Source organism: Pseudonaja textilis, chromosome Z (genome assembly GCF_049901715.1).
Source record: "Pseudonaja textilis isolate UNSWEBS1 chromosome Z, rPseTex1.2, whole genome shotgun sequence".
NCBI lineage: Eukaryota > Metazoa > Chordata > Lepidosauria > Squamata > Elapidae > Pseudonaja > Pseudonaja textilis.
In genome coordinates, this window is record NC_142008.1 from 27,817,333 (window position 1) to 27,832,061 (window position 14,729).

The following is a 14,729-nucleotide window of genomic DNA, read 5'->3' on the forward strand; positions in this document are numbered from 1 at the left end:
ATGTAAAAATGTAGAAAAATAGGGACCACTTTGGTGAGAAGGTAACAGTGTTCCATGTGCCTTTGGTGTGTAGTCATGCTGGCCACATGACCATGGAGATGTCTTCAGACAGCACTGGCTCTTTGGCTTTGTAACGGAGATGAGCACTGCCCCTTAGAGCCAGAAATGACTAGCACATATGTGGGAGGGGAACCTTTATCTCACTAACCTAAGAAAATTCTTTTCCTGTGTTCCATTTTTGCTTTGGTATACAGATTTTTCTTTTATTAAAAACAAATTTAGGAATGGTTGATACACAGATAACAAACTCCAAATATAATTTACCAATTTGTAAGAATCTGAAACATGAAATAAGCTTCTGAAGCAAATAATGCACTTTCTTGGCTTCTGCTGTCTGCTTGTGCTTTCTTTCTTTGTATTCAGTATAAACAAATTAGATATTCCCAAAGTGACCTCCAACTTTTGCCTAGGCTGCATTTGGCTTTTACATTAGTCTTAAAGTATTAGTAAGCACAACACCACCCTTGTTGACTAGAAACATCCTTCAACGTTTTTACTGAAATAAAAAAAGATGACATAATATTTTGAGCTTCATACATAAACTGACATTCAATGGGAAGGATTTTAATTTTATTTAAAGGACTTTTCACTATCAATGATAGTATCGTTTTGAAATTAACTCAGTTTAATTTTTTATTGTACTATAGTAGGACATAAGGTAGTCTGTTTGATTTTTAACACTGAGATTTATGACAGCCATTTGTCCAAATCCATTTAATTGTGAAATTATTAGGCAAAGTACACCAAGGTTTAACATAATGTATAAAACCCAGTGAATAGTTCCACAATGAAGAGAATAATGATATTGGAGCCAAATGCTAATTTTAAACCCAGTTTGCATAGGAATGAAATAAAATCTGTTACAAACCTGTTAATCTAAAGTAATGTGAAAATTTTTATATCTCCTGTATGTGTAATAAACCTGGGAACAATAATGCAGAAATAGGGAACCAGCAGCCCTCCAGATATTGCTGAACTACAGTTCCTAATATCTTTCACCTTTGATCACATGGGCCATTGCTGCTGAGAGCAGCATTTTAGCAGTTTTGGAAGAGCCATAATCACCCTTCTCCTGAAATACTATTACAAAAAATCTACTTTTTAATTTCTATTGCTAAATATTTACTATTTATGGAAAATATAAATAAATTTAAGGAATATATTCAATTACCACATATAGCACCACAATTTTTAAAAAAATGCACTGGTTATATTCAATGATACACAAGAATAGTTGCTGTCCTTAATGTGTACAGTGTGTGTTGATTCAACCTTCCTAAAAAATAGAATATTACATAATGTGTGAACTATAGAATAATCTTGTCTACTCTGAAGAAAGTCTTACAGTTTATTTACCAAGAATCCACACAATCAGTTACATTAATTGCAGTGTTCATTTATACAAACCCATGGTGGTATTTTATTCTGTGACGCAAATAATATTAACACTACCAATTTTATATCCATAAAGCTAAATTATTTATGTATTCTCTAAAGCCTTGGATAAAGTTTCAGAAAAGGACAGAAAATCATGCAGAATCTTACCTAAAAGTTGGTAGAGCACACATATTTGCAAGCCACAAAGCATGGTGTTGAAAAGTAGCTTGTTTTGTGTGAAGGCCATTTTCTTTCAGTGCATAGACTGAACCTTGGTCTAGCAGCTGTGGAGTTTATTTGTTAGGGAAATCAGGTGTGAGTTACGAGTCACTGCCTTGTCTTGCTTCAGGTGATTTGACTATGTGTATAAACGACACAGGGAGTAGAACACCTGTTAGATTAGTATTCAACATCTTCATTGCCTATAGCCCTATCATAATTCCCCACTCTGGTATGTTCACAGCAAATACAGAACATGATAAATTGGGCATAGAGTATAAATCACTCAACACTGATAAAAAATAAATGAGCTTAAAGACCATATGAAGGTTATATTAATCTGTTGAGAGCATAAAGTTAAATAGCTCCATGAAGCAAAACACAAACTTGCACAAGCTTTGAGGATTGCCAATGATGATATTTGGTAGTTTATATTATGTCTTTTGGATTAGATGAAATTAATCCTAATACCTTTAAATAAATATGTACAAAATTGCTTTCAAGAATAGCAACAATGAGAATACTGGAAAACTGCTTTGAATTGCAAGATTCAGCAGCATGCAAATATGATAAAAATGCAGATTTTAAAAACCCTTAAAATATATATGACTAAGCAGAGCACTAGAAAATTTTGAAGGTAATGGGCAGAACCCTTAAAAGAGAAAGGCTGCATATTCCCACAGGTGGGCTTCAGTAATCCAGGCAATATGAAAATGGTGACAATGTGGACTAACAATAGATTTGTAAGACTTTGTGGTTTCCATTCTAGCTAGCTACCTGACCAGAATTATAATTTGTTAACCTTAGTTTCCCAAACCCATGTGAATCAACAGAATTGAAAAAGAAATCAGGATGAAATAAACAGCAATATTATTCAGCCTGTGTTTTGCACTTAAATGGTAACCAAAATATTTATGATATTCCTAGACTTTCTGGATTATAAACTGGCTGAATAACACAGCCTAGACTGAAATTCAGTTTGTGGTTCAGAATGTAACGAGAACAATATTAAGAGAGTTAATTTTCACTTGTGAAATTCAGATTAAAATTTGTTAAAACTTGTTTTACATAATTTAAACCATGTTTGCTTCAGCATGGTTTGTTGAATTAGCCATAATAGCTGAGTTCATTCAACACATTAAGTCAAAACTAAACTTGCATTGTGGGTTAGCAATGTAGGAAACTAATCACTTGGCTATGTCCATACGGCATGATTATCAATATTTATCTTAACTGGATTTTATTTAGCTCATTTTCATTTATCTAATTATAAAAATAACTGCATAAGCCTACTACATATAACATATATTAATATAAGCTAAAATGAGTTTGCAAAATTGTGGCTTCAAGTGGATTATGGAAAATACAGCCCCTAGCTAGTCCCTCCTTGGTATTAACTGTACCAATATCTTAGTGACCAGTCAAGGGAGTTTAGAAAAAAGTAAAGCCCTTTATATTTTCTAATACTGGCTTACAAATATTAATTGTACCCAGTTATAAAGAAATAAGAATGTTTTTTATGCTCGCTTGGCCGTGTGTAGGTTCGCCTTTCTATTCTTCCAATAATTACTTTAGGAGCTAAAGAAATGGCTTTTCGTAGATTCACACTAAACTATAAATCATGCCAATAGATAACCAAATAGCAAAAGCAAAAGTTAGACAATGAATGAAGTTCTATATGAGACTATGCAATTTTCAATCTATTCTTGAGACCATAAGGATTTTGATGAGGAGAAACAGTTTGATTCAACCCAGCATGATAGAATTTTTGCAAGTTTTTAAAACTGACTAACTCTGAAGCAATAGCAACTTTAGCTCTAGGGTCTCTAGGTATAATTTTTACTCCCATGGAAAAATATAGAACGCACTCCAGGAGTGGTCCTTCGTTCTCAGCTGATGAAAGAGCGAGGGAGTCTTACTTTCAGCCAATCAGCGACCAACAGTAGACACTGCACCGGCAAGGCGCTGGGTGTGTCTTCATGGGGAGTCAATCATGACCTCGATACCTCATAATTATATTCCTGGCGTTGTTCCCGCGCAGGGTCCTTAGTTATCCCACAATAAACTACTGTAATCTGCCATACATGGGATTGCCTTTGCAAACCACACTGAAACTGCAATTAGCATAAAATGCAGCAGCCTCCACTTTAACTTGATTAATGTGGGATTGCCATATAAAACCAATATTATGGGAGTTGTTTTGGTTGCCACTTTGATTTTGAGTGCAATTAGAACTTCCATATCATTTTCTTCAGCTCATACAGTTAACTCAGTCTTGAAGCATCGTATTCTCTCGGCATTTACACAGCTATGTTTTGGTGTTTACAAACTCATCTAGTTATATCGATACTAGTATCCTGGATCACGCAATTATTCCATTAGAAGCAAAAATACATTTCTGGAAATAACCAAATACCGCATCCAAGCACCAGATGGTTCCTTTAAATTCGTTTTTTTAAAAAATCGCTAAAAGGAATATTTCCTCCTGAAAAATCGCTAGCTGGAAAGACAGGAAACATATTCTGCTAAGCTTTGTGGGAGTTGTATTTCTCTCAGCTGCCTGCCGGCATTCAAAATCCGGAAGCAAAGCTCCCCTTGCAAACACTAAATCCCATGATTCAGAAGGAAAACAAGGCGGGTCATGTGATGCCCAAAATGGCTTCGGTGTGTTAGAGGCAGCTGCGTTCGATGGTCGAAGGGAGTTTGTGAAACAAGTGACCTGCCGGCAGAAATTGTGTCACCATGCAGAAAATAAAGTCTCTGATGACCCGACAGGTAGCGGGGTGGGAAGACCGGAAAGCCTACGTTTGATAAAGCGGTTTTAAGAAGGATGTAACTGAGACAATTTCTGCAGAAGAGGGCATAGGCATTAAGAGAGTCAGGGTGTGTGTGTTTCGCAAGGCCGGAGTTCCTATAATTAAAAAGGGGGATTTTGAACGAGACGAAAAACCACAATAATCTGTTATATTTACTTTAAAAAAAGGCCAAATGCGTTCTGACATCGATAATATACAGTTTGGCGTGGGTTTCTTTGAAAAAGGAGTTCAGTTAAATAGGACTTGCGTATTTGTAAATGCGCACAGGATTTAAGCTTATAGTTTATTACTATTATTTGGGAAGGGAGGTCTGATGCCTGAATAAAGGAAGTATACGAAGGTTTCCAGGGTTGTCACGTAATTTATTTCACTGATTATTTATTCAGCGTAAGGACTCCAGATTCATTGTAGCATGTGTACAATCATGCCTACCGTCCCTGTCCTATTATCCCCATTTATTCGTATCTATTTCCTGTATTCTTACTCATGTTTATACTTATACCCTTTTATCTTGTGATTGACAAATCAAATTAATAAATAGATTGAATTGTGGCTGTTCAGGTTGAGCTTGTTTTCCCAGTTTAAATTCTCTGTGAGGAAATGATTTCAGAATATAATGATCAGTTAAACTTGGAACCTTTTCTCATACCATTTGATAACAAAAATTATTTAAATAGATAGATGGACACTAGGAACAATTGATAGATGCAAAGGTTGTAGATTTGAGGGTAACATCACAAGGGTAGCAGTTGGGATTACTAATTTAATACATGAGTCATCAGGACTCTTGGTCCAAAATGGGCCAGATAAAATTTGAGAGACTAATACAATATATTCTGCTTTTTTGATGAGAACAATTGGAAAAAAATTGAACTTAATATTTCAAAATTGTGATTTGATCATAAATCTCATATTTAGTGTTTTTAAGAAAATAATATTGGACATTTTGTTTCAAAGCTCACTTCATTTTTCTGTGCAATTCAACAAGCATTTTTGCAATTTTTCTCTGTCTTAAGATTGAGCAAATAAAGAGTTTTTCAGAATGCTTGGGTTATAACATCCATTAGTTCCATTCCATAGATTGTAGTAAAGTATTATCCTGAGAAGAAGTCCATCCTTATATTATATAGGTTCTTTTGCTATACAGGTTTTTCAGCTATTTGTAGCTGGAAAGCCTTGTTCATGAGAATAGCTCGAGTTTGCCAAGGTTTGCTTTTCAAATATATGTGCTGTCTGAAGCACTAGTTGAAGCATTCATGTATTCCTTAATCTGTTGTTTAATTATTGTGGCTTCAGAAAGTGACATATTTATTTTCCCTCCCATTAAGGGTCTTAAAAGTCCTCAGGAGAGTATTCATGATTTGAGCCCCCCTGAGAACTTCAGAATTCCAAGCAAGGTAGGACTGAATATGTATGTTAAAAAAAATTTCAATTTCTGTTTTCAATTTGTTTTCTGTAGCATCTATTTGTATTCCATACAGCTGCTGTGGCAGGGCAAAGAAGTCAGCATCCTTATCAAATTGGGTTAATGACATTAGCGTCAGGACAGATGATAAGATCTTTAGCAATATGTTAGCCTTGTCCTTTCTATTCTGCAACAGTACTGGATAGGATGTGAATTTTGTGGTAGTCACTTTCCTGTTCTAATAATTGGATGTATCTCTGCTTGTTTGTTATTGTTTAATATTTTCTGTTAGGATTCTATGGCAGCTTTAATTTATAAAAGTACTTCAGGCAATTCCCATATGCGTTATGAATCTTATTGCTATTTGGCATCACATAATTTAATTACATTTTACAAAACATACACATAAAACAATATAGACTAATATAGAAAATCAAGAGAAAAGATAAGGGTAAAAAAAATGCAAAAAGAAACATTTATATTTGACTCTTAGTTTAATAGTGTGATAAAATGTCCATTTTCCTCAAAAGAAGGGGTAAGAAAGAAATTTTTTTTCATTTTAAATTTTAACATTCATCAAAGCCTTGTGTCAAAATTAGATTTTTTTTTAATCTCCTGAAAAATGTCCATAAAACACTTTCAATTATAGATGAATTTATTTATTCAGTGATTTTTCTCTCATAAAGGACATTAAGTTAGGCCTTGTTGCCAGTGTCGTCTTTATTAACCATTCTTCTTTTGTGGGTATCATAAAATCTTTCCAATGCTAAGCATATTGATGTCATGCTGCTGTTACCATATATAATCATAAAAATACCCTGTGATATTTCTAAGGTTTTATCCATAAAGTATAACAAAAAAAGTTTCCAGTCTGAATTATACATTAATTTTCAATATTTTATTACATTATTAACTTCCCACAAATATTGCTTAGTTCATTTGCAAGAACCCCAAATGTAATAAAAGGTTCATGTCAGAGTGTTTGCAGTATGATTACTATTGTGAGACAACCCAGAGGAAAGCCCAACACACAGAAACTTGGACATTTAACAGTGGTTTATTATATATAACACATATACGTGGTAGGCAAATACCTGACAAGCATCTTCTTAACTCTACACTGCAATGAAGATAGGACACAAAGGAGAGAGAACTCGCCCTCTAATGGCTATCTTCAAATAGACACCTCTTAAAAGAGGTAACACTTCTGTGGATACATTCTTTGTCTTAAAAGAGCAATACCCATGCTATGCTGATTAATCTTCATTGCATCAGCTTTACATGGCATCAGCTTTACAGCTGCTGGTCTGCTCTTAAATATCTATACCTTAACAGTTCATATTTGAATTTTATATTTCCAGCAACTATTTGAGGATACCTTATATATTTTATGACTCTCACTGCGATTGATGTCAGAGTTCCCACTATATTAGAATCTGGCTATAGTGGTTGATGCATCAGTTGCAGCTGATTTCATAGTAACTCATTCTGCATATGTTAAATTGGAATGAAGGATGAATTTAAGTTGGGGAAGGGAATGATGTAGAGTTGCTGAGCAACTGTGAAATCTGTTGCAACTTCTGTGTTCACAAGAATTTTTAGAAGATATTTGTAATCCTCCATTTTCTTTTCATATGCTTGCATATTTCTGTTGTCTTATTAGTTTTTTTGCAGCCATACCAAAAAATCCTCTCATATTTTAACCTTTCTTGAGGTATGCATGTTATTGAAGAAGGTTAAAACATTTAACTCTCAAACAGCTCCTCTAAATTCATCCATTTTTGTGGATTATTGCAAAAATGTATTTATGTCATGAAATGCAGATACATGAAGTCATGAAAACATATGAATGAAATCCTATTTAAACTGCCTTTTTGACATAGCCATAGATACGTCAAAAAAGGCAGTTTAAAGATGATTAATGATTATATTGGGATGGTGATTGTCAGGAGCGAGATTCAACCGGTGTTACTACCAGTTTGTTTAGTGCCTGACGCGCTGTGTGTGTAAAAACCTTCAGCTGTGTCACCCGGACAGCTGAAAAGCAGGTGCGCAGCATTTGTAAAAGCAACTTTTTTCCTGCTTTTTCAACCTCAGCTGTGCCGTGCGAAGCAGCTGAGGTTGAAAAAGCAGGAAATAAAGGACAGGTAAGAGCCCGAGCAGGTGGGTGGGCCAAACAGCAGCAAACACAGAACCGGTTCAGTGTCTGCTGCTCTTCAGAGCTACCGGTTCTATAGTGCCGGGCAGAACTGGTAGCATTCCACCCCCGGTGATTGTCAATATAGAATCTTATAGAAATAAATTCTTCTTTTTCACAGCCTCAATATTTCAGGCCAATCCATTTTTGGTAAGGTTGGAATGAGATGATTCCAAGTCTGTTTCAGCTTTAATTTTTTGCACATTTCTGCTACTATCTTAGATTGGATGCATTAAAAATATTTGTCAGTACAATCTACTAATGATTTTGTTGTCTGCTTGTCCTTAATACCTAAAACTAAAAGGAATTGTTAATTTTTCCAGCAGCCTGTCAGTGGGGAACCTATGTTGGTAAGAATTCTGGAGCCTGCTAATTAACAGATTTGTTAATCTCAGCAAAATTAGAAGTAACATTAAATCATAATGGTTTTATTGGGTTGCTCCTGTGAGGATGATGATATGCTGAGTAGGAACATGCTAGTTAGAAAGCTAAATAATGAATTACTATCTTATTTGTATGCTGAGATTCCCATATAAAATTCAGTGGGCTTACAATGTTTTTTTTAGTTCAGCATAAACAGATCAGGAGGCAACACAGCCATTATCCTGGTTTGAATTAAAGTTGCTTGAACCCCACTAACTTGGAGGTTCATGCAATATGCCAGCAATAATCAGGACACACTATTGCAATTCACTGAAATATAATGTAAAATGACTACCAGTTGATGACTTGCTAATTTCATATGCATTCACAACAATTTAGACCAATCCATGTGTTTTGTCATATATTCATGACAAACGCACACCTTTAATTCCATGCTCATATTCGTCTCCACAGAAGATTAATTCACTTTTATTTACATCCATTCCATCTTTTCCCTTTCTTTTAGTTTTACAAATATATTTTATTTCTATCTGTCTTTATTAAATTTGTATGCTGCTGGACTCTCAGGATGCATTCTTCATGCACCCTGGTCATTAATAGAAACGTTCCCATTATTATTGATTCTTACTGACTAGCATAGTTTGTCTGAGGAGGCTTTCACATAAAAGTTCTTCAGCAAAATTGCTCAGTTGGTACACATCTGAGCTTGTTTATTTGTTTGTTCAATTTCTACAGCTGCCCAACTCAACCAAGTGACTGGGTGGTGATATAGTAGAAATATAGCCAACACCATTGTTATTCTAGTATACTACTATATGCAACCTAGAATAAATCATTTAAAAAAATATTTCCAACTATTCCAATCATGGATACATATATATAATGAATATGTTGATTAAAACAATATGGTTATTTATGATATGTCAACTAATTTAAAAGTGACAAATAACTGCTAATGCAGTTTCTTTATCACTATTAAAATATTGGGCAGGTGTAATAATTCTAAAACTAGTTTATCGTGTGGACTTCCCTTCGCATAGAACTTTTCTTAATATCTCAAAAGTTGTTGAAATTGAACTTTCTAAAAATATTCAACTGCAACACTGCAGCTCTTAGTATTTGGATTTTAGAATCATAGCTATTTGCTATTATTAAAACTGCAATTTCAAAGAGATTCCTCAAGATGGCATTTTAATAAAACTTAAGAGGATGGTGAAAACATGCAGAGGGAACTTGATGGAGAACTGTGTAATTCTAAAAGTACAGTTTTGCTAAAAGAAAGAATTAGTTAGTGCATGATCTGACTGGCATTTTTTTTCAGTGAAAATGTTTTCTTTTCATCCTATGTGGTGTAGTTGGATCAGAAACTATTCCATGTGATTCCATTAAACCCCTCTTTCAAAATTTTGGGGGATTCTTTTTGCAAAATATCTTTTGAGTTGCTAACAGAACATGTAATTTATTCATAAGGCTAAGACTCTAATTCATGTTTTCAAGGTGGAATGTCCATTTTTCAGTTATTTCCCCACATAAGATATACTGTCTCATTTCTATGTGTTAGAATACAGCAGGGAAAGCTAAAGCCTATGTGAAATTGATTGCTGGGTTCCCTTCCAGCTTCCCAATGGCAACTGTGTCATGTTTTATTTTTGTTCCACACTCTGAGGTTTCATTATATGATTGCTGATTTCAGTTTGTCTCTGATTAGTTTCTCTTTGGATATGCTTAGCTATGGAAGTAGGAAGCAATTCAAAGAACAAATGCAATAGCTTTTAGAACAATCTCTGCCAGGGGTGTCAAATTCAAGACCCACGGGTTGAATCAGGCCTGCGGGGCTGCCCTGGAAACAGCAAAGGAACAGCCTGTGGTGACTCTGCCAGCAAAAATGGAGTTCGTGAGGGCAGTGCGCACTCACTGGCAGAGTACTAGCAAAACAAACTACTAGCAAAGGTGGCATTTGATCACACGAGTGACATTGAGATGGCCAAGCCCATCCCAGCCCCCCGAGATCAAACACAAGCCTGATTCAGCCCTCAATGAAATCGAGTATGACACCCCCGATATAGGCAGAGTTTTATGCAAATGTATTGTGATAATTAAACCATACTTTTATCAAAAGCATATTTAATATTCAAGTAGAGTTAACTAAATACAAGAAGTAGAACTGTTACTGTATTTTCCAAAATGTTACAGTTTTGTAAATTTTAAGAGTGAAAAATGAAACATCTGTCTTGTAAAGAAATATATTAGCTCAACAAATGCATTGTTTCAGATGTACTTATATGTTGAAAATTGTGGATATATGTGTAAGTTGCATATAGTTGGAATCCACATAAGGATTTCGGGGCCTGTTTAATCAAATGTGTACCTTATCCTACTAGAGCTATCTTGCAATTAAAATTATAAAATGTAAAATTTTATTGGGGTCCATTTTTAACTGCAATTATTTCCAATTTTTGCTGCAAAATTGAGAGGAACAACTGGAACGGCTTGCTACTTTGATAATTATAATTATATACATTATAATTGGATATTGGATATATATTACTACATTACTATTAACTATATTTTATGGATTGTATTCTACTTGGAGTCCAGCTGGATTGAACTAATAAGTTTCAATGTTCAAGTCTACAGAGTTACATTTTAATCATGATATATTGAGTAAACGAATTTATTCAGAGGCAAATGTCTCTTTGCAATATATATATGAAACTCCTATGGCTTGCCTTTTATATGCTTTTTAAAAATAAATTGGTGATATATCATTTTCTGTCATATATTGAAGGAAGAACTTAGAGAACTCCGGGAGCAACCAACTGATCCTCAGGCCCAGCAGGAAATAATTAACAGCATTGAAGAAATCTATTTTTCCAATGATTCCTTTGATATTGTTAAGTATGAGTTAGAGGTAAGAACACTGAATTGGAATAACAGTGTATTTTCTCTCTCTTGATAATATACTTTGATCTTCATTGCTCTGTCACTGCCATTAAAAGAGAACAATTTTTATTCATTCAGTCAATTTCTATAGCTTGCTCAATTTAATTAAATTACTCTGAGTGGCTTACAATTCTAAAATTAGAAAATATTTTTTTAAAAAATCCACAGAATAAATATAGCAGCCATGTTTTTTCTTATTTTACTTTACTTGAGTCAAGTCACATTTTTCAAGAATTTTGCCCCCTAGATGGATCTTGTGTTTGTTTTTAAAATGGATTTGGATTGTGCTTATCTGTAGAAGCTGCCAGCTGTTCTTAGTCTTCAGGAACTGGAAGAGTATAGAGACAAACTAAAGCAGCAGCAAGCAGCTGTAAGTAGAAAGTTCTTTCTTGTCCTTCCCTGCTTGTTTTATTGATTTCCATAAATCTCATTACTTCTCAGAACAGTTATATATGCAGGGGTGGGCTGCTCACGGTTTGCACGGGTTCGGGCGAACCCTGTGCTCTGGCGATTGGTTGGGCCTACCCACCAGCCCCTGCTTTAGTCTGTCCTTTATTTCTCTAGTTTTGAAACTCAGCTGAGGCATGGCACAGCAGACTACCGCTCCTCAGCTGTTTTACTCACTGGTGTTGCAGCAGAAAGTAAGTTTTAAAGCTGTAAAATGGTGGTTTTGTAATGTGTTTCACCAAATCCTTTGTGAAACCGGTAGAAGCCCACCACTGATTATATGACCTTGAAAACAGATTGAAGTGAGTCAGAAATTATAATTAAGATGATCACATTTCACTTTCTGCTGTTTTATTTATATATTGCTTTATTGTCATGAACTATAACATTCCAGCCTTTTGCCATTGGTCATGGTTAAGTTGGACTGATGGGGCTATTAAAGTTCAAAATACTTGGATAATAGCAGACTTCTTAACCTTCTTATAACTCCGTGGGACAATATAAAACTTGCCTTTTAAATGTTAAAGTTCAATTCTTGGCATATCCAGTTGAAAGCATTTGAGAGATATCAGTTATTCAAGACCAAGATGTTGGAGTATTTTTACTTATGCTAAATACACTAACAGGCCTCCTAATTGTAGGGAAACCTCCAAAAGTTGCCCATGGCTGACTTGGTTTGCTTGCTAAGTAATTGATATTAATTAACAGCAATTTAATTATGCTGGTCTCTAAACTCTACTTTGAGTTTTGAAAACGAGTTTACAATAATTTCTAGTCCAGCATTACTTTTGCGGGTCTCTGAAATCTACTAAACAATAGTTAAGGGCATACTAAGCCTGTTAACTACAGTTTGGATATACAATCTGTCTGAGTTAACGTACCACCACACCATAAACCCGAACAAAAGAAATAGCATAACTTAACATAGTGTATAAATCCAGTCTGGTGGTTGTGAAGAAGTTGACATAATTAGCAGAGATTCAAAAATAATTTAGCTTCTTAGGAGGCTTTCAAATTTTTTGCACATCAAAGGGAGAGATGGGGAGTGATCATTTAATTTGTCAACTTTTTCACCTGCTTACGAAAGATGAATTGTGGCTGCTACCCTCTGCATGTAGGAATTAGATGTTGGGAATCTTGCTTTCTTTAGGAAGTGTATTATAATTTGAATGATATGGACAAATAAAGAAAAATTAATGCTTTGAAGGAATCGGTATAACATTATTTCCCTGTCCCTCCCAGAAAACCAGCTATAATTGAATAATAAATAAAAGATGCTTGTCTTGTTCATTTCTTGCAAAATGCAATTTTCATATACTGGAATTCAGAATGGGAAAAAGAATTTATTAAACAGGAAAACAATTATTATTTTTAACTTAACTGGAGTAATACTGCATTCTATAACCTTGCCCTTTAGAGAATCTATTCAGAGAATATATTGTTTAAAAATGCAGATTTCTTTCTCTCTTTATAGATGAATCATTCTAATTATAACATACTACATGATCTACATTTGGCTTTTTGTACTATGTAGCACCTTAATTTTTATTCACGTATGTTCTTTAGTTTGCATTGGGTGGAAGGTCCAATTTCATTTGTACTTCGGATTTTGGATGAAAACCATTTTTTTAAAATAAATTTTTATTGGTTTTTAAAACAAACATACACAAACAAAACATAAAAACATCAGGCCATCTTCCATATATGTACATACAGTGTGCCAGTTGGTTTAAAAATTGTTTTGTGCTTCCATTTCATAGTCTTCAATTACAATTACATTGTATATGATCTTGTATTTTCAATCCAATACTAAATACATTAGTATCATTATTAATCATTTGACTATACTTTTATTCATTCATGCTTTAGGAAATAATCATATTTTACTTAATTTGTTTTGTGACAATTCATATTATCATCCCAAATCTATCCTAAAATCATTTTGTAGATATAATAAGAAAAGAATACATCTTTATATATTTAGTATTTTCTAAAAGTCTACATATTTTGTTACTATACTTCATTGTCTAACCATTGATAGAATAGATCCCAAACTTTATAAAATTGTTTGTCATCCTGTTCTCTAATTTCAAATGTCAGTTGTGCTCATTTCGGCACATTCCAATATTTTCTTAATAATTTCCTCCTGTGATGGTATTTTCTCATTTTTCCAGTTTTTAGCAAATACAATCCTAGCCGCTGTTAATACATTTACAATCAGGTATTTCAAGTCTACAGGTAAAATTCCCAATAATAATATCTCTGGTTTCAAATCTATATGGTTTTTTCTCATTTTTTCCAACCATGTGTGGATTTTAGTCCAATATTTTTTAGCATCCACACAAGTCCACCACATTATGGTAATATGAGCCAGGTGTCTGATGACATTTCCAACATTTTTCGGATTTATTCTTGAACATTCTTGCTATTCTTGTCGGGGGAAAATGCCACCTGTAAAACATCTTATACAAATTTTCTTTATATGCTGTTGACATTGTCATTTTATAATTTTGAGTCCACAATTTTTGCCATTTCTCTAGATCAATCCCATATCCAAAATTCTTCCCCCAAGCAATCATAGTTTCTTTAACTTCTTGTTCTTCTAGTTTAATTTCTAGTAAATATCCATACAATTTTTAATGACTTTTTCATCAGTACCTGTCAAAATCTTATCTAAATCAGTCAATTTATCATAGAAACCTTCTGTTTTAGAATCTTTATCATACCTTGAATGTATTTGCGCATATGAAAACCAATTCATCTTTATACCTTGTTCCTCTAGTTTTTGTATAGATTTAAGTTCACCCTTTTCATTCAATATTTCTCCATATCTAACTGTTTGTTCCTTTTTGTATATTACAGAATAAGAAAATTCTTCAAT

General features: G+C 34.0%; 2 protein-coding genes across 3 annotated transcripts in view; one reads left to right on the forward strand and one right to left on the reverse strand.

Moving 5' to 3' along the window:
* The window catches only part of HEPACAM2 (HEPACAM family member 2), a 38,048-nt gene extending 36,359 nt beyond the window's left edge, over window positions 1–1,689 (reverse strand). Inside the window, exon 1 of the mRNA XM_026706231.2 lies at window positions 1,606–1,689. Within this exon, the coding sequence (XP_026562016.1) occupies window positions 1,606–1,684 (79 nt within the window). The 5' untranslated portion in view covers window positions 1,685–1,689. The remainder of the gene's footprint in view (window positions 1–1,605) is intronic.
* A 2,588-nt stretch (window positions 1,690–4,277) lies between these two features.
* Window positions 4,278–14,729, forward strand: part of VPS50 (VPS50 subunit of EARP/GARPII complex) — an 83,620-nt gene continuing 73,168 nt past the window's right edge. The window contains exons 1-4 of one of the 2 annotated variants that reach the window (XM_026706279.2): window positions 4,278–4,431; window positions 5,801–5,869; window positions 11,247–11,369; window positions 11,700–11,771. In XM_026706279.2, coding sequence (XP_026562064.1) covers window positions 4,399–4,431; window positions 5,801–5,869; window positions 11,247–11,369; window positions 11,700–11,771 — 297 coding nt within the window. In that variant the 5' untranslated portion in view covers window positions 4,278–4,398. The remainder of the gene's footprint in view (window positions 4,432–5,800; window positions 5,870–11,246; window positions 11,370–11,699; window positions 11,772–14,729) is intronic. The other variant, XM_087916797.1, reaches the window with a different exon arrangement.